Raw genomic sequence first — 21,258 nt, forward strand, 5'->3', positions numbered from 1 at the left:
GAAATGTGGCTTGGCTTGATATTTTTGACTTGATATTTTTGTGCCTGGGTAAACTGCTTTTGTTTAGCTCACAAGTCTTCGGTACTCCATCTGAATTCAATAATGAAGGGAGAAGGGGTTATGGCTAACACATCAGACTGTGTAAGCCTGTCCTCGGGCTGAAGGAACACTTGGACTACACTTCCAGTTCCTACATTGATTCACGCTATTAAGGGAATACGTTATTCTCTCCACTTCATATTGTCAGCTGATGCATTTTTGTCATCATTCAAATAGATAAATCAAGTAACTGACACACTCATAAAGGTGTTAACAACTGTGAAGAACAAATGCTGCAATGCAGTAATAAAAGGAAATGTAAGTGCAAGGAAGCCAGCACTCAAGGGTTGGGTAACAATGCATATGGGGGCTGTCCTTTGAGTTTTCTTACTTACCTCTGGGGCCATCCAGAAGGGGGTTCCAACAGATGTGTTGCAGCGAAGGCGAGTGCTAGTTAACTGAGCTGAAACACCTAGTGTAGGAATTAGACCAAATCATCATGAAATGAAGCTGACATATAGCCCAACAGCATTACAAACACTCCTCTGACCAACTGCACTCACTGTTTTAAAAAAACAGTTTCAGCAAATTATAAGAAAATCAAACTGTTAAAGAAATTTTGGATGAATTTTAACACCCTTTTATTGTCCTGTTCGGTTCTGTTGAGTGTTGGTGATATTATTCGGGGAATTTGCATTTAAGGGGGAATGATTTTGGGATTGCACTACCTGAATGCCAGCACAGGTAGGATGGGAGGCATGGTCTCCTGTGTGCTGTTCAATTCTATAACAATGAGACCAACATATGAGGGAACTGAATTATAATCAATAGAGGCACAGGCATATTTTTCTCTATTTTCTAATATTAGCAGAGTAGTTAATTGTGAGCATAAAATGGATTCCAATATTTTACATTCAGGCTGACTACATTTTGATAACATTAGGGAATAGAGGAAAATGTATTTTATTTTCATTTAAATCAAATAAAGCATTCCATGGAAAGTATTGTTTCCACTGCCATGTGAGGTTTTTTTTTTCCACTGGTGTTGTTGTCTCTGTGGAAAACAATGCTGCAGAAATGGAAACATCAGCAACTGTAGAAATAAAATCTTTGCAGTTTCCTTCCACCTCTGAACATCATACCTCTTCCCCAAGGCTAAACTCTATGAACAGGAATCCTGCAACACCAATCATGCTCAGACGGGCATTGTCCACAGCAACAAGTGCTTCCTTCCAATGAAAGTTGAAAGGCAATGCTGCCAACTTGATTTTTATCAGACCTAATCCAGGATATTTGTAACCCTTGGTAGAATTCTCTAAACTCATGATGGATCTTGGCATGGTTTTTGACATAGAGCTTGAATTAAGGCATTATTTGGTTTGTCTTCTGCTTTTGGCACATGAACAAGGCCAAGCTTGAAGAGTATCCATTGAATATGCAGGGTTTGGCTATAATCCCACTACATTTACTTTCTCCATCCATAACTGACTATGCGGCAGTAACAAATCTACTTTAATCATGTTTCTTTTGGGCTGTAACTTAAAATCTGATTAAATGAATCCTGAACTGTTTATTTTCTTTTAAATCATCTTTTGCTTTCTGATAATTTCAAGTTGTGCTTGATCAAGTTTGTCTAGGATAAAGGAAAGCAGATCATTTTTGACATACTACTTAATATACAGGTGCAGTAATTTGATTTACACCATTTACAGCAAACAGTTGATCAAAGGTCTGAGTACAAGTGTGGTAGAATCTGGATTTAAAATAAAATGCACTCAAAAGGTTGTTTCAAGTAAAAATGGAATCTATAATAAGGCAGATTTCATAGCTAATGTAAGTGTACAAGCAAAAATTGAGACTTTTTTGGGTAGCTTGTTGGCTTTGCAAAAGGATATCTTGAATGAGGGCAACAGTTTTCAGTGAGGAGGATAAAATAGATGGTGAGGGTACAGTTGGTTACAGAGGAGGTTTTGCACAGTTCAGAGGGTGTGTCAAGGGATGTTGCCCATAGATAGCATAGAAGCTATGTTACTGGACTCGTAATCCTGAGAGGAATCAAATCTTAAATTGAAGTTTGTGAATTTGAATTTAGTTAAAGAAATCAGGATTGGTAATGGTGAACATGAAGCTGTTGGATTGTTATAAAACCGCAACTGGTTCACTAATGTCCTTTTAGGGAAGCTAACCTGTCATCCTTACTCGGTCTAACCCATGTACGTCTCCAGTTCCCCATCAATGTGGCTGACCCATAATTGCAATCTGAAGTGTAGCAGGTCACTCAGTTACATTAAGCAGGAGCCACACCCCCACCTTCTGAACAACTAAGGATGGACAATAAATGTCGGCCGTGCCAGCGGTGCTCACATCCCAAGCATGAGTTAATAAAACCTCCAAAGAACTGAAAATAATTCTTTTTTTAGGAGTTGATATCGTTCGTAAACATCGTATCAGGATATCAATAAACTTATATTTTTATGAGTTAGCTTAACGTTCCCTTTCTATTTGAGTTAGATTTTAGTTTAATGTCGACACATCAGAACCTGTACACCCTACCCCTCCACCAGAGTATACGTTGGTTTGGCCTTTGTAGACAGTGGGTGGATTTTAACTATCAGGTGGCCAGCCTTCGTGAGAGGGATATTGCCTCTGCAAAGATAAGTGTTTGTAAGCAAGTGTAAAAGGTTTATCAAGTGTGCAATGGATTAAGGCAAGCCCTGTGGAAACACAATATCACGGCACTGGTACGTGATACCACTCTGATGAAAAACATACATTTTCTTACTCCTTCTTCACTCCCCAAGCAAACCATAGTTTGCCAAACAAATTCTCACAAAAACAAATGGGAAAGGAACAGTTTATAGCATGAATTGCATCGGCTGTGAAATACTGTTGAGCTTCAACGTCTTTTTCTTCATGCATGATTTCCTAAATTGTCTGCAGAAAAATGCAATAAAGATGAAATTTAACACATTAAAATTAGCTTTTGGGCCAAATTTACAAATTAAATGGATTCCCTGCAATAGTGAAATAAGAAAGAGGAAATCCTTTTCAGGTTCCTCAAAATACCTCCACGGGGAATGCTTCCCGCTTGGATTTTTCCTGCCTACCTGCAAACATTTCTCCTTCAGTGGGCACCCATATCATCTGATAAATTCAATAACGTAACGAACAATGTATAGTCACAAGAGTTTCCATTTTCTTCGGTAACACCCAAAGCAGATTAACGCAAAATGGCTTCCAACCTAAGTCTGGATGCACATCCAGTCGTACTGAGCATGTGCATACGTCTTAAAGTGCTAGATGATATCTTAAAGCAATACTGCATTGGATTATGCCACAATATGTTCCTTAAAGCAGATAATCAACTGACTGCTGTCAGGGCACATTTATGGTGATTTTCCAAAACAGGGAACAAGCAAGGAGTGCAGAGTTCTCATGGGGGAAACATGTAGCAGATGAATTCCCTGCAGAGCTAGGTTCATTATACAATGTGTGGAAGCTGGGCAAAATTAAACACAAACTTGCTGAGTAAAACTTACATTCCAATATACAAGGCAGATTGTCCAGAAAAAAATAACTTATATAGTAACAGATTTAAAATAAAAGTCAGAAATATTTTGATGTATTTTACCAAGGTTCTTAATGCAACATTAATAAACCTGAGTGTTCAGAAATACTAATAGAAATTTTCAAAAATTGAAGCCATTCAAAAAATTATACCTTTTATCATTATTATTTTCAATAATGCAGGAGGTGTCACCAGTGTTCTTACTATTTGAACTTTATATCAATTCAGTTCCTTCACATTAGCTGGCTTAGTAGCTCCTCCTAGCTAATTCCCTCGTGTTGCTTAAGCAAAGACATTCAAAGCAATCAACAGAACACAAGATAAAAACAGAAGGATATTAAAATTCACTTTAGTCCTTTGGCTAATATAAACATTTTAGTGTAACTACTTCTATGCAGTCATAATGTATTCAGAGCAAGAATGGCCTCCAGGAACAACATTTTATTCAGGAATAGACATTGTTTTCAATTGGAATTCAGAAAAAAGTTGGAGTTGCAAATGGATAATTTGCTTTTCAAATGTACTGTCCCTCCTCTTGTTTCCCGCCCTCGGAGGAAAAATCTAATCCCTCGAGTTTGACTTGTGGAACCAATTTCATGAATCTTGGGGTTGGGGGAGAAGGGCTTTCTCATAATCAGCTTGGAAAAAGAAGTATACTAATCTTCTCTTGAAGATCCCATTGCTGGCTTTGGTAGAACTCTTCTTGAAAATGGAGAAAATAATCTTCTCTTTCCCACTCCTAGCTATCAGGAATAATTGTCCCAAACAATGACATTGACAGGTAAGACATTGTTACTTTGAATATTAGAATTACATGGTGCTTGAGTAGATTTGGCAAAGCATCAGGGCCCTCATGTATGATGTTGGCATGCTGAGCTCTGTACAACTTAATGCTTCAGAGGGGTGTAGCTATGGAAAATGAGGATCTCCTCAAGCGTGCACCCTTCTCCTCCAAGGAGGATAATCTGAAGGGGTCTTCAGACCACGTGGACAATGGCAATGGCCAGGGGTCAAGTTTGATGTCCAATCAGTGGTGCTGAATGTGGCCTGGAGGTCCAATTCAGCCCTCGAGGACCCTCTGAAAAGGCAAGAGACATCTATGACTGGGTCTGCCACTTGCTGTGGAGGTGGCTTCCCAGTGTGCACAAGGGGTTCAAGATGGCACTGGAAGGGACAGATGGGCACAGGTAGCCCCCAGATTTTCTGATGCCTCCCTTGAGGTCCTGACTGAATCTGTGACCATGAGGCAGCAGATTCTCTTCCTGGCCTCTGTTCAAAGAAACCACCCTCAAGACACCAAAAGGGCATGGCTGAAGGTGATGGAGGAGATGAGCAGTCGTGGCATGATCAGGAGGATGAGGATTCAGTGCCACAAGCATTCAATGACCTCAATGAGTGCCAGGCATGAACCACCTCACAGCCATGGAGGAGGTGGCACTGGACATGATGCAGGTGCCATCATGGCAGTCCATCAGCGATGGCAGGGCTGGGAGTTGAGAAGAGCAGGGCCATTTGATAGCTCTGTCATCAGGTGAAGGGCATGCATATTGTTCTTCATTGATCACTGTCAGCTTTGGACTTTGTTGTGCTGTTGCATCTGTTAAGTTGTCCAAGTTCTCATCAATACCTTCTTCTTCTTGTCTTTCCTACATGACCTGCAGTCTGGGTCGTGCAAAGAAAGCCACTGTGACAGTCACTGGCTTCTTCAGCAGGGCTGACTCCATAAAACCAGCACTGTCAAAGCCATACCTCTTCCCTAACCACCAGCACAGACACACTCACCTCGATGGGGGCCACAATGCCCATTAGAGTGGAGGGCAATGGCTGAACATCACATCATGAGTGAGCAGGAGGAGGAGAGTGATGCAGTGGGTGGTCCCCTTTGGAGGATGGAGGACACACGGCCAGGTTTCGCAGGGTGAAGATACTGGGCCTTGGGTGCCTGGGGCATCAGAGGCAAATGAATTCCCGATTATCAGAGATCCCTGAGGCTTTGCAGAGCCTTGGGAAATCAATGGAGGAGTCCATGCAGTGCACATGCTCCGTTATGACTCAGGGTTTTGAAAGCATGCAGCATCACTCTGAGTGGGTGCACGAGCAGAGTGCTGACATGCACAGAAAAAGTGAGGCTCACTATTGAATCGAACCTCAGTATTGTTATTGGCGCAGAGATGCACTGAGTGGACGCCAGCTGTGTCCTAGCTGGTGACCTCGTCCAGCATTCAAGTAGAGACAGTTAAAGATGCTGATGCATGGGCCACCCCTCAGTGACACTGGTGTGATCCTTTGTCTCCATATTCCTCTAACTCTGGAAACCCAGCCCTGCCATAAGGCCCTAAAAGAGAGGCTGCCCTTGCAATGGCACAGTATCAGCAGCTTGTGGAAGAACCCCTTCAGTCACGTCAGCTGTGATGACAGAAGCATGGACATCTTAGCTGGATACAGGTACAATGGCTGCCTCCATCTCATCCTCAGCCAAAGGTGAGCACTATATAGGGGTGGGCATGGTTAGTTTCAATTTATAGATCACTGGCGTGAAGTTTGCTTTTTTTGTGTTTCAAATGATTTGTGTTTATAACTGATAGCACTCAGATGTTCATGAATTATGGTAGTGACTGAGAAAGAATGCCAAGGGGGAAGAGGTTGTGGGTGGGGGAGGGGCCATGGACCCGTTGTGAGTGTTGGGTATGCAGGGTGGGGAGATGGTGGCAGTGGAGACCTGTTGTTCCACATTGGTGAGAAGCAGTGTACCTATCTAGATGTGTGTACTGGCTGGGGAACTTGTCTTGGTGCTCCAAGTTCAAAATGAGATTAATGTGCCATGCCTGGTAGCCACTCAGGTGAAGTGTTGATGGATCAGCGTCGCCCTTGTGGCCATGCCGCTGATCGCCCTAAGGCCTGAAATAGTGTCAGCGGTCTCCTCCTAATGGAGGATCTGGTTTCCACTCAAGTATCCCTTTCATCCTCCTCTTCCTCCTCCCCATCATCCTCTGAGGAAATGTTGCATGTCATTCCCTCCTCCTCATCCAGCTCCAGCCCTCTTTGAATAGACATATTATGGAACATGTAGCAGATGACCACTATACAGGAAACCTTGGCTGGCTTGTACAAAGAGCACCAGCCAACCAGTCAAGGCAATGGAAGCGCATCTTCAATATGCCACTAGTCTGCTCGGTGCAGACTCATATAAGGAGATAGCTCTGGTTATAGCGCCTCTCTTCTTCAACAGCCCCTCCGACACCATCTGCCATTTCTAGGTGCTGGAAGCTGGCCTGAAGAGATATAGCACCTGGGACACTAGCAGGATAAAGGAATCATGACAGCTGTCCAGGAACAGATTGCAGAGCTACAGCTGCATATTGTGTGAGTGGAACCTCTTTCGGTTCAGAAATCTGGCCGTCTAATCTATCAGTGCCCTGATGGCTATGTGAGTATAAAGATAATGATCTGGACCTGCTGGAATCCATCAATGATGGCAAAGCTCAATGCCCTCTGTGCCTGCACCGGCCTGTCTGTGTCAAAGTCGATGAATTCTCTCACCCTCTGGAACAGAGAATCTGTGACCTGCCTAATGGCATGATGAGCTGTCAACTGCAAAATGGCACCCATGTCTGTAACTGAACCTCGAACGACCCTGATACGTAGAAGTTCAGAGTGACAGTAACCTTAATGGCTAGAGGTAGGGGACTGCCATAGGGTCATTGTTAAGCATAGAGCAAATTGCCAACACCATCTGTGTCGATAGTCATTGCCTCCTCTGCCACGTACTCTGTCACCTGGAGAGTAGCTGACAAGTGGGCCGTAGGCCCAATGTCATGGAAGCTCCTTAAGTCTCCTCCTGACCAGGAGGTCCCTTTGCTCAGGCTGCTCTTCGCTGCTCTACTCAATGCCAGAGTAGCCTATTTCCACTCCAGTCACTGAGCTACCAAGAGTTTGTTCAGAAGGCTTCCTCTGCCAGGATCTGATATCCTGCTGCCCCTCTCAGGAATCCAACCTATCACTAGTGAGCAAAATACATCTCTCAGCATCAATGATGGGAGCTCTGTGCCACTGAGCATGACTTTCCATCCCTTATCCGAGTTTCCTGGTGCCTCTATTAATCCTGATGACTCCCCGCTGTGTGCTTGCCAAGTTCAATTCTCTATGTCTGCCAATTGAAAATCCGTATCTGACTCAATGAGGCCTTTTAATTGGCTCCACAATTAGCTCAGTAGTCACTTAATTGGTGTCATGGTGGGTTCAGACACACCCCATTCCTATCCCTCCATTGAAAATTGCATCACATTTCGGAGTTGGTGGGATCCAGTACTGCCCTTTGGGAACACAATTATTAAATCGTGCCTGAACCCACTCCTGTCACCAATGGTAAGTGAAAATCTGGCCCCTTAAGTCAAATATCACCGGTCTCTCAATCTTTCAGTTAAGCAGCTTCAGAAAGCAGTTCCTCTTCTTTTAGGAATTAATAACTTGCTACATTCTCTAGAACAGAGAAACAAATTTCTTTGTCTCTGGCAAATAGAAAAATGCTAATGCTAATGTCTAGCAAAGTCTTTCATTCCTAACTAAATCTACGTGAATACTAAGATGTAGCAGGTAACCTGATTTGCTTTTAATCAGGGTGGCTCCATCTGCTTGAACTTCTACAACTCTACTAAGAACACCTGGAAATTTCCAAAAAATGTTGTTATTTTCAGTTGGACTTCATAACTGATTGGGTTGAGGAAGGATTAATTGAGAGACCTATACTTCATTCGAAAAATTTACACAAGCCCTTCGTGGTCATCCTAGAAAGTAAAAAAGAATACTTCAGATAGAGGAACATAAAACCAGAAACTACAGAAAAACAGGCCAAAAAATCATTCATTCCTTTATTTAGTTAATGGAATCCTAATCAATAATTAAAGGAGTCACGAAGCATTGGAACAAATGGCCCAGATTTTGTGGTTGGCAGCAAAATTATGGTGCTCACATTCAAAGAAAGCTGTCCACAAAGATCGAGTCATCTCTGTGGAGAAGATTTCATTTTTCCCAGCTTTAATTTTAATCTGGTGCCACGTCATGAGAATGTCCAGGCATCCAATAACAATAATGTAATCGAGCAGAGTAATGATGCTACAAGATGCAGTGCAGCAACTCACCAAGTTTCCTACGATAGCACCTTCCAAACCCACAACATCTGCCACCTAGGATGAGAAGGTCAGTAGACGCATGGGAACGCCATCCCCTCTGAGTCAGACTTCAACTATATCCTTCACTGTTGCTGGGTCAAGTTCCTCTCCGAGTCAGACTTCAACTATATCCTTCACTGTTGCTGGGTCAACATCCTGGAACTCCCTCCCTAACAGCACTGTGGGTGTAACTACACTGCATGGACTGCTGCGGGTTCAAGAAGGCATCTTACCATCACCTTCTCCAAGGCAAGGATGAGCAACAAATGCTGGCCTTGCCACTGATGCCCACATCGCATGAAAGAATTAAAAAAAGAGGCAATCACAATGAAGAATTTTCACAGACAGCAAACTAGGAAGTAAAATGCACTGATTAGCCTTATTTCACAGAGAGCTAAATAAAGATTGGGACATGCACATCAGAAACTGAAAGCTCATAAACAAACCTTGTAGAAAATAATTTTATGATAATTATAATTATATCTAAAAAAAATGAAATTTTAAAATAATGGAAGAATTTGACATTACACAAACATAAAACTTGTCTTCCAGGCAGGTTGTTCAGCATTAGTTATGATTTAATACTCTGTTAAAACTTTAGTTACACCTCATTAACAAGGCGGAACTTTTCAGGGTTATTTAACAGTAATATCCTAGCCTAAAAGGGAAAGTTCCTATCAGTCCAGTGATTCTAAAGACTGGTGTCTGCTGGGACTTCAACATTGCACTCTCTGGATGAGTAGGCAATCACTGACAGCAACTTCTGAATCTCCTCATTTAATCACGCATGCGCAGATGCCAGATGTTTCACAGCGAACTTTGATAGTTTTGCTGACAATGCAACAGCAAAATTTGGATCTAATGTGAAAATAGGTACGACAAAGAAGATATACATCAAAAGCAATAAAACTTACACTTATATAGCACATTTCACTACCTTAACTACATTAGGAATGTTATCAAGCAAAATTTGATACAACAAAATAACAAGATACTCAGGTGGATGACAAAAATGTTATCAAGGAGCTAGGTTTTGATCATCTTAAAAGAGGAAAGAGAGCTGGAGAAGTAGCTAGGTTTAGATGGGGAATTCCAGAGCTTAGGGTGCAAGCAGGTGAAGGCATAGCGGTCAATAGTGAGCAATTAAAATTCAGGGTACACATGAGGCCAGAATTGGAAGAGTAAAGAAATCTTGGAGGGTTGTAGAGTGGGAGCAGGTTGAAGTGATAGTGAGGGTTAGGGTCATGGAGGTATTTGAAAACAAAGATGAGAATTTTAAAATTGAGGCTGGATTGGGACTCAATATAAGTCAGTGCACACAAAAATGATGGGTGAATTGGTTTGAGTTAGGATAAAGGCAGCAGAGCCTTGGAATATGCTAAAGCTTACAAAGGGTGCAAAGTTGGAGATTGGCCAGCAGAGCATTGGAATGGTCAAGAGGTAACAAAAGCATGGGTAAGGGTTTCAGCCACAGATGAGCTGAGACAGGGTGGAAATGGTTGACATTACAGAGGTAACATAGGTAGAAGTAGGACTTTGTGATGGCAGGGATATGTGGTCAGAAGCTCAGTTCAAGGTCAAATAAGATGCCAAGATCTGTTTCAGTTTCAGTGGCCCAGGAGAGAGATAGAGATGGAGTTTGTGGCAGGGACCGAAAATATGCATAATATAATCAAGGTGATATAGTGGCCAGGATTTTCCCGTCGGCAATTTGGAGGCGGGGCCCGCTCACCGACAGGAAAATGACGCGGGATGACGTCGGGAGGAACCCCCGACGTCATCCCAGTCCCTTTAACTTTTCAGGAAGGCAGGCGGACAGCGAAATCAGCTGTCTGCCCGCCGACCTGTCAATGGCCAATTAAGGCCATTGACAGGCTAATTAAGATTGTTAAAGACCTGCCCGTCCAACCTTAAGGCGGGCGGGCAGGCCAGGAGCCCCAGCGGGCTCCTTATAATACATGAAACCTTGTCCATTGACGGGATGAGGTTTCATGTCCATTTTTAAAAAGTTTCATAAAGTTTATGTGTTTCTTATTAACATGTCCCATCTCGTGTGACATTGTCACATGAGGGGGACATGTTAATAATTTTAATATTTTGCTATTTTTGGAGTTTTTTTACCTGTCAGTAATCTCCCTGAGACAGCACTTGGTCTCAGGGAGCAGTGCGCTGTTTCATGCGCATGCGCGAAAGAGCGCACTTTGACAGCTGGGGATTCCCTGCCCCCCTGCACAGCGCTTGCTGTCGGGCAGGCTGCTGGGCGGGCTTCAATTGGCCCGCCCACTCAAAATGCCGGTGGGCCCCATTTCAGCGGCGGGGGTCAGCTGTCCGCCCGCCGCCGAGCCGGTGGGGCCCGCTCGCCCATCAAGGGCAAAATTCTGCCCAGTGTGTGGTTATGTCACGATGCCAAGGAAAATATATCCTCATTTAAAAGCAGTATTACGTTAATGCTTGTTGAATCCTGCTTACCAGCTGCTCTTGAACAACTTTACAACTGGCCTGTAGGGAACAGAATTCGCCTTAAACTTAAAAAAGGTATGATTGTTTACATCTGCTTTGCTCAAAACAAATTGGCCCCTCCCAATTTGTCACTGAATGATGTTACAATCCAACATCATAACACCGTCAAACTGTTGGGTTTATTTATTCATAAGGTAGATCTAAAATAGGATGTGCATGTCAATTCTATTGTTAAACAAGCTAACTGTCTGTATATGCTTCAAAAGCTGAAATACCTTTCCTGCTCAAGCAAGGATCTCATAACCATTTCTACATCATTTATTCGCCCTGTATTGGAATATGGCTCACTGTGTGGTTGAGCAAAATAACAAAGTAGCAATTTAAAGCCATTGAAAGGGCTTGCAAAGTCATTCTTGGCCCTAATTACCATAGCTACTAGCTTTGGAATTCAAAACAACTAGCTAAATTATGATGGGAGATGGCAATATTTAAGAATAGTCCAATAGTCCATATCTCATCCACAATGAACAAACTCTAATGACTGTTGGACTTTGAAACCTGCTAACATAAAATCCTTAATCTGATGATCAGTATGTTATTCTACTCTGTTCTTTCTATCATTTTTTGTATTTTGTAATGGCTAATTTTAAAGCTTGCCTCAATTTGACCCTTGGTCGTAATAGAAGTTGATTTTTAAAGAAATAATTCTTTTGAATTGAAATTGATGTTACTGTCACTGTCAAGATGATTCTATTTTAGTTAGTTTAACTTTCTCACCATTAATCAACAAAACATTTGCTGTATAGGTTTTCTTTAAGATGTGAATGAAGAGATTGAGGTTAAACATCTGCCACATCAATATAAGCAACAGAAATTATTCACTAAGAGTGCTGCCACAGGTGTGGAACAATACATGCTGAAATGTTCAGCAAATATTTGTTTAATCAATCCTATTTCTTGTAAAAAAAAAAGAAAATAAATTAACCAAACAATGGATTAACCAAACAACCCATCTAAATTTCTTATTAAACAGTGCATCCAAAAATTAGAACAGAATTCAGAAAACTGACAGCTGAAAACTAGACATAAGAAACCACTGACATATGATATCTTTAATTTGAATTCATGCTTTTTACAGCATGTAACATAAGTACGCAACAATTCTATATTTGGCTCAGTGCAATTGTATGTCCCAGAAATTTAACACAAATGTACAGCTACTCATGTCATCTGTGCGTCATCAGAGCCTCATAGCTGAGATGCTGCCTGCATGTTAAAGTGAGGAAAGGCAAAGCAGGTGGAATCTGAAGACAGTTGTTATTCAAATGTCACAAAAAAGCACATAAAATGTGATCGTTCTCATATCATGGTGTTAACAGCAAATACAAATGTATGCTTTGTTCTATTGGCTAAGACAGAGTGACATTTAAAATACTCTGTGGCAACCATGCAGGAGTCTATCTGTGAGCAACTGTTTAAATGTAGTCTGTGATTACAGAGTGTAAATTCTGGACCATTAACTAGCATTTCCGTGGGCTCTGACTGAATTCCTGTTGTACAGCAAAATGATGTCACTGAATGCTCATCACAGAATCAGTCCCTTCAGGCATGTAATGCATTTCATCAGTCAAGCACGAGCAAGCATTTGTGAAGTTCAGAGCTTTTTTTTAACAATTTGATTATCTATCGTTGATTACTTTTTCTCATCCTGCTGCAGTTGCATCACCCCTTATAATGCAATAAAGAATGAAACCTTTAAGGTGCTTTGAATCTAATGGGTATTTTACCCATGGATTTCAGTACTTGGTGTCAGATATGTAATAATTTATTTAAAAAATATAGATTTCAAGAACAAGAAGATTCTGGCAGGATTGTATTTTCCATAATTTTTTCAGTACAATTTTAGGCAACAAAGCTCAGTCATGACAATGCTGCTCTATCTATAACATTCAAAAAGCATTTCCCTCAATGTTTACCAACAGGTATATGCTGAGGACATGATACATAATTGCTACAAAAGCAGAAACCTGTGATGTAAGTTTACATCAACAAGAGAATTTACTAGTTTTAATTCCACTCTTAACACTCCACTGCTTTACATCTGTACCTGAAAGGAAAAGTCTTGCATTTATATAGCTATTTCATACCCATGGCATGTCAAAGTGCTTTACAGCCAATGAACAATTTATGAAATGTAGTCAAATAAACAAGAGCTGAAAGTCACCATCTTTTCTCCTCCAATACTCAAACATAGCTGATGATAATGATCAGACTTTAAGGAGAGACTTGCCATCTTTGGATCTTAGCTGCGTTGGTTCATGTGTTGAGGTTCCATAAATCTCTTTAGTTGCCTTGAAAAAGGCATATGTGTCAGCAAGGATTTGAATTTCCTCAGTCTTTTCTGACCACCATTTGATCATCAAGATGGCAAGACTCCCCTCAAAGATACAGTATTAACACCTGCCAGGAAGAGCACTTTGTAGAACTATTCAATCAGAACTCCAAGGTGGTCATGCGTTGCTGGGGAAGCTCCCACAACATACAATCAGAAGTGAGACCGACTGTTTCATGTATAAGGAAAGCAGGCTTCTTTAGTGTGTGTCTGTGAAGGGTCTTTACTGAACTGATCTTAAGATGTCTGCCAAAGGGGTGAGGATCAGCAGCCTTGGTGGGACCTAGCTTGAGAATAGCCTTAGGGTCACAATCTGGTGAGCACACTGCACTGTACGATCCGCAGCAGGCGACGGCAGGGATATCCCAGGTTTCCGGCACTCGGAGGACTGCTGGAGGCCATAAATCTGCTGAGTATGAATCAGATGAAGAGCGCCTGGAATCAGTCATGTCACAGTTGCTGGAGCTGCAAAGGCAAGCTTGGGAACATCAGGAAGTGATGTTCACTGTATTCCTCAGATTGCAAGGCATGATGGAGGAGTCCGTCTGCCTTTAGTCGCCGGCCAGCTGGATGACTTTAGTCTGAGGTGATAGCGCGGGCATGCCAATGCACTGAGGTCACCATGGAAACCTTGGTCCAGGACATCAGCCCTGCACTGCTGTGCAGGCTAAACTCCATCACTGACGCCATAGTGTCAAGATGAGAGGGGTGTGGGTCCCCCCACAGTTGTGGGGGGGGGGGCGCGGGTGGGTCACAGTGAGGGGTCCAGCCTCCCCTTCTCCTCAAGGAGTTAGCCAGGCACCCAAAGGGGTGAGGATCAGCAGGTGCACACCCCAGGGCCATCCACCTAGGTGACTCCATGAGTGTCCGGCCCATCCATACCCCTTCTTCCTGTGACCTCAGCAGCTACAGCTCCACAGGCCAAGGAGGGTGTCACTGCCATATAGCAGGACCCCAAAAGCAGGCTGGCCCGGCCCTCCAAAGGGCACCGGTCAAGGTCGTCACAGACAGGGTGCAGCAGTCAGCTGGCTGCCTCCACCTCCACTGTGGATGTTGGGGGAGCACCAAGACACAGTGGCAGGGATAGGAATGTTAAGAAAATGTAGACTCATCACATGAGCACAGGCGTAAATCACTTGTACATAATGTTGACTATTGTAATTAAACGTCCAACAATGTCACCCTCCTTGTAATGGCTCCTTGTAATGATGAACAGTGTTCGCGTTAGTCAGAAATGATAGCTTGGTTCTTTCACAAGATAGAGGCAGATGTCTCAGTCCAAGGCCTCTTCCTTGTGCTTTGTGCAATGTTGCCAGCACAATGATGGTGCACCTTCACAGTCACTGGACACATCAGTCATGCCTGCACCTCAATGGGGCTTATTATTGCTGCCAGAATGTCCTGGGCTGGTGGCACAGAGTTCCGTCATTCTCTCTGTGTGCTCTCAGCACCTTTGAGATGCTGGCCCCCCAACACATCAGCATCTGTGTCCAGTGACAGTGTGGTCCTGAAGGGTTCAGCTCATGAAGGATGCCATAGGATCAGGGGAAGTTAAAGTTTCCCCGCTGCACCTGCACGATATGACCATGTTCACAGAGCACAAGCAAGGTGCCATCAGCCAGAAATGAGTCAGACATTCACAAGCACTATGTGAGGATCTATGGAGTGTCCCCACTGCATGTCATCATCATCCTCCCCGAAGATCATGGCTATGAGGGTCTCCCGAGGTGCCTGCCTTGTTTGGACAAGGCGATGGCCTCATTGCCATCATCCTTCGAGGAGCTCCTCAGCCTCATCCCTGTTGACATCCTCCTCATCGGAGGAGATGGGCAGCTCCTCCATCTCCTCCTCGGCCAGCTGCTCTCCTCATTGCAGTGCCAGGTTATCAACGACGATGCATGACGCCCTCTGTGGACTGCATTGTAGGGCTCCACCAGATTGGACCAGGCAACGGAGCCTCATTTTCAATATCTCAATGGTTTGCTCCACCAAAGTGCGAATTGCAACATAGCCATATTGTAACTTCTCTCTGCTGCAGACTGAAGCCATCGCACGGGCACATCAGGCACATCCCCTGCAGGTAGCCCTTTATCCCTGAGGAACCAACCCTGCAGCCTCTGTGGACCCTGGAAGATGTCAGGGATCTGAGACCTGCTAAGGATGTAGGAGTCATGGATACTCCCAGGTACTCCCAGGGAACCATGCGCAGACCTGCAGGATGCATTTGCTGTGGTCGCGCACCAGCTGCATATTCAGCAAGTGGAAGCCCTTGCGGTTGACCTAATTGACTGCTTGTTGCCACGGAGATCTGAGTGCCACGTGAGTACAGTCAATGGCACCCTGCACTGTGGTAAACCAGAGATTTATGCAAATCCCAGCGCTCTTGCTTCCTGGCTTGTCTGATCCCGGTTGAAATGCACAAAGTTTTGTGCCTTTGCGAATATGGCATCCGTGACTCCTGGATGCACCTATGTGTGGAGGCTTGCGATATTCCACAGAGGTCACCTGTGGAGCCATGAAAGGAGCCACTGGTGTAAAAATTGAGTGCTGTTGTCACTTTCATGGCCTCTGTCAGTGGATGCCCTCCATGTCCCCGTGGCACCAAATCCTGCAGCAGCTGGAAGATGTGACCGACCAGTTCCCTGGACATGTGTGGTCTTCAGTGACACTGGTTCTCAGTCATCTGCAGGAATTACAGGCACCGTCTGGAGACCCTGGGTCTAGCTATGCACCGACTTGTGATGGTTCGCTGTGGCTCTTCAGCGGCACGTACAGGAGTCCCAGCCACCCCTTCCTCTTGAGGGTGCTGCCCCTCCCTCTGCCCAGCCAGGCGCCTTCGTCACTCTCTTCTCCTTTCCCTATAAGCCATGAGGCGAAAAACTAGGTTACCAGGCTCCATGCTCCTGATGTACTCCTCCTGCAGGATGAAAGAGAGAGACACGTGGGTCAGGATGGGTGTACTAAGAACCTCTCTTGGTAAGTCTGAAGGCCCCTTAACGCATGCTTCAGAGTGGTGACCAACACTTGGGCAACCAGGGATTAGTGTGCTGCCTGGCTGCCCAGCACGCCACCAACCTCCGCCCCACTCCACCTGACTGATAGGCGGCAGCTTCGCCCACTGGACTGCATGCTGTGCTCTCAGCTCAGGTGCAGGCATTCTCCTAACCCACACTGCAAGGCTGCACTGTTGGCTTGAACCATGGGTGAAACTGGTCCAAACCTGAATGAAGATATTGCAAGGGGCTCTGAGCACCTCCACCAGTGACTCCTCATTGGCCAGTTTTGCAAGCAGATTGTACAACTTGCCCAGTCAGCCAATTGTTCTGCAGCCTTCTAAAATGATCTGGCTGTTGTTTCACAAACCCTGCATTTTGACACGTGTCTATCGCTTTCTTTAGCATCAGTATTTCATCTTTCAGCAAACTTGCTCTCACCGAGGGGTCTCTCACACCTAGGACAAATCTATCTTTAATCAGATCATCTTTTAGCTGTCCAAATTCACATGATTCTGCTAACTGCATTACTGCTGTGACATATCATTCAATGGTCTCATTTTCACTCTGAACTCGAGTGTTGAATGCATAATGTTCGTATGTAACATTCGCTCAGGATTCAAAATGTGGATTCAAGGCTTTCAAAATCTCCATCGTCCTTTAGCTTTGCTCGTCTGTTAGATTTAGAATGGTATACGCTTTGTAGCTGTCCTTCCCCAGCAGTATTGACGGAGTCTTATCAGTTCAGGCTTGTTCATTAAGTCTGTTACAATCTCACAGTTTTGCCATTGTGAGTGGAAAAGCTGCCAGTTTTGCCAAGCATCATTTTTCAATGCTATTGGAGATGGGATTGGAAAATTTACCGCAGCCATTGTTTGCTCAGTATTTTTTACTTGCAGCCTCTGTCTGTGTTTCCTTTGTCCTTTTTCTCTGCAGTCAGTAATTTCACTTGCAGCCAGTGCGTGCTTTCCTTTTGTCCCTTTTTCAACAGTATTTTCCCCTGCAGATTTGTACTTTTCTGTGTGCCTTTCTGAACTGTCTCGCTTGCAGCCTTTATCTGTTTTCCTTTGTTCTTTTCAGTAGCTTCTTTTAGCAGCTTTGAACCTTTCTGTGTCCTGAGTTCTCAGTGACTTTTGAAGGGGTTTAAAACCATTTTTTGTTCACTTCTGTACACCATGTTTCAAGCATAAGGACAACAGTCTTCTTTAGTGTGTGTCTCTGAGAGGTCTTTATTGAATTGATCTTAAGATGTCTGCCCCCAAAGGCAGAGTGCCTCATGGCTGAGTCACATGATTGTGGCAAGCCAGTTAGTCAATATGGCATTGCATTTCCAAAGCCCGAACAGACAAAACAAAAGATACAAACATTCACCTTTCATATTAAAAACAAGATACCAAAACCGATGATCATCCAATGATTGACGGAATGATAACTGCTGTCAACCAGATGAAAAATAACAAATCTCCTGGTCCTGGCAATATCTCCACAGAAGTGCTGAAACAGGGAGGAGATGCACTGATCCCTTCCATGCCCTATTTGTGAGGCTCTGGCAAAATGAAGAATTTCCAAGTGGCCTTCGAGATGTTGTGATGGTCATAATCTTCAAAGGAAGGAGTCAAGTCAAATTTTAACTATAGGGTATAGCATTTCTCTTATCTTTTGCAAAGTCCTAGCTAGATTACTTCTTAATCTTCTTTCACCAATTGTGGAGGGGGTACTTCCAGAGTCCCTGTGTGGCTTCCAAACAACCAGAGAGACAACTGACATGATCATCACATCTTGCCAATTTCAGGAAAAGTTCAGAGAGTAGAACATCTCCTCATACATGGTTTTCTTCAATCTCACAAAAGTCTTTGACTCGGTCAATTGGACTGCCTTTTGGAAGGTTCTACAGCAATATGGATGCCCAGCTAAATTCACGAGCGTCATCCACCTCCAGTATGACAATGTACAAATAGCAGTACTGTGCAATTGCTCCATCACAGACGTCTTCCCTGTCAAAAAAGGCATTAAACAGGGGCGTGCCATTGTACACATAGCTTTCTTGAAGCAATGCTGCAACTTATTAACCCCCAGGTGTGGAAATAACTTATTACATTGATGGTAAACTCTTCAACTTGAACTGGCTGAAGACCAAAACCAAGACAACAGCTACTTCTCTAACAGAGCTACAGTATGTTGATGATGTACAAATTAGTGCTCATCCTGAAGAAGAACTGCACAGATACCAAAGATCACAGCGTATAAGTCAACCTTTGAACATTCAAAGAATCCTTCCAAAAATGGGGGTCGACTTTTTCACCGAGTATAAAATTTGGACTGCTGGTGTTGGTGCAGGAGGACCCATTTCTATTCATTGGTCGCCATGAGCTTTCTGTTCTGTGAGGGCGTGTCTTTAATTCCCAGCAACACAGCCCATATCGCCTGCTTGACTTATAAAATGAGTATAATCCCAAACTTATATCTTTGAGCTGAAAAATTGAGGCCTACTCCTAATGTAAGCATAGCCTAAACCTGACTTATATGCTGAGTATAGGACTAAGCTCACATTTTGGTGCTGGACCAATGGGATAGTCTTACACACCGGGTTGGGTTATATGCCAGAATCTATGGCGTTTGATGTATTCACCAAAGCCTATGAGAGCATGGGACTTCCCTAGACACCAGGAAGACCAAAGTTTTCCACCAGCCCACACCAAATGTGTCAAATCCAATGCTTTCAGTTGAGATTCATGGTAAAGTGTTGGAAAATTCCCTCACTTCCAATATCTTGGAAGTTACCTATCCCAAAAAGCTGACATCAACGAAGAGCTACGCCATCCAATCCAATGTGCTAGCTCAGCCTATGTTAAATTGTGTGCTTGAGTTTTCAAGAATCATGTTATCAGACTCGACACTAAATTCAAAATCCATTGGACAATGGTTCTCCCTACACTTCTCTAAAGTGTTGAAGCTTGAACAAATTATGGATGTCACACCAGGGCCTAGAACAAAATCATTAACACTGCCTTAGAAGGATCTTGTGACTCAAATGGGAGGACAAAAAAACAAACAAGAGCACCCACCCAGGATGTAGACTTACCAAGTACAAAGCTATAATCACATCAGCAGATGTGGATGAGACATGCCTGAGTCAACATTGCCCAAACAGGTGCTGCACTCAGGGCTACACCAGGGAGCCTGTTAAGATGGAGGCTGAAAGACAATCTCAAAGCCTCCATGAAGGTCTGCTCTATTTGGAAGCAGATGGCCAATCATGGCCAAAATGGTGATTCATCATCTACAATAGGGTCAAGACCTCCTAATCAACAAGAGCATTCACTGAGAGGGAATGGTGAGTGAGAGACAGCAAGAGAGGGCAGATGCTTGGACCAACAAGCTGCCACTACCTCTACTGATGACAACCGATGTCCTCACTGTGGGAGGGCCTGTAAGGCTAAGATAGGGCTCATAAGCCATCTATGTATCCATAGGGCAGAATATTGCCATTGGCATGCGGGGGTGGGCTTGACACGAGATGACGTTGGGCATGCATCCCGACATCATCGCGCGTCATTTTGATATTGCGTTCGGCAGGTGCATGCCCGCCGAACTGTCAACGGCCTATTAAGTAAGCAATTGACCTTATTAACAACGCTCCCCATCCAACCCTAAGGTTGGCAGGCAGGCGAAGAGCCCAAGCGGCCTTTGCGTTTTCCAGGAAACCTCATCCATGGGCGGGATGAGGTTTCCTGAAGGTTTTATAAAAATAATAAATAAATTTTGTACACTTCACGAACATGTCCCAGCTCAAGTGACACTGTCACATAAGGGGGCATGTTTAAATAATTTTTTTACTTTATTTGTCAAAAACTTTTATTATCCACTTAAGCACCCTGAGGCACAGAGCTGCCTCAGGGAGATTGCTGCATTCTTTCATGCGCACGTGCGAAAGAGCGCAGGCCCCAACTCTCCCTCCTCCCCCTACCCACACAGGTAGCGCTGAGTGCTACCAGCCGTGCTTTATGCTGGGCGGGCCTTAATTGGCCCGCCTGCGTAAAATGGCGGCGTGCAGTCAATGCAGGCGGAGATGGGCACCACGTCTGCCCCCGCCCGCTCCTGCCCAGCCTGCCCGCCATAGGTAAGATCCTATCCATAACCACCACTGAGATCTCGATCATTTCCATCCAACCATCCTCAAGGAAGAATCCTTCTTGACACAAGGTGTTGTTTGTGCTGAAAGTGATTTAAACGTTTGCAGAAACTCTCAGATTTGTGCCACGTATTACCCTTTACCTCTGGCCACCAATTTTTTCTGGACACCACATCAAAACTAGAAAATCCTAGGAAAGGCAGTGGACAGATTGTGAATGCACTGGGAAACTCAGCAAATTGCACAAACACTTCAATTAGAAGCAGATCTACAAAATTATAGAATTAGGTCTCTTTATCCTTTCATCCTTGTGGCTGACACTCTTTGGGTGTTCTTGCTATTTACAGGTGCAAAGCTACACTATACTGATGCAACATTCTAAATGACAGAAGCCTGGAATTAGCTATTGATGATATTAATAATTGAAAAATTGGATTGTTTGTTGGAAATCACCACTGATAATAATGTCCAACCTGATTTCTTAAAAGGGAAAACTCAATGATTTG

At 43.7% G+C, this 21,258-nt stretch overlaps 1 protein-coding gene across 1 annotated transcript in view; it reads right to left on the reverse strand.

The window, feature by feature from the left end:
- myo3a (myosin IIIA) overlaps positions 1 to 21,258 on the reverse strand; it is a 599,990-nt gene that overhangs the window by 351,552 nt on the left and 227,180 nt on the right. Inside the window, exon 5 of the mRNA XM_078535585.1 lies at positions 435 to 511. Coding sequence (XP_078391711.1) covers positions 435 to 511 — 77 coding nt within the window. The remainder of the gene's footprint in view (positions 1 to 434; positions 512 to 21,258) is intronic.

Source organism: Cetorhinus maximus, chromosome 3 (assembly GCF_964194155.1).
Source record: "Cetorhinus maximus chromosome 3, sCetMax3.hap1.1, whole genome shotgun sequence".
In the NCBI taxonomy this organism is placed as follows: domain Eukaryota; kingdom Metazoa; phylum Chordata; class Chondrichthyes; order Lamniformes; family Cetorhinidae; genus Cetorhinus; species Cetorhinus maximus.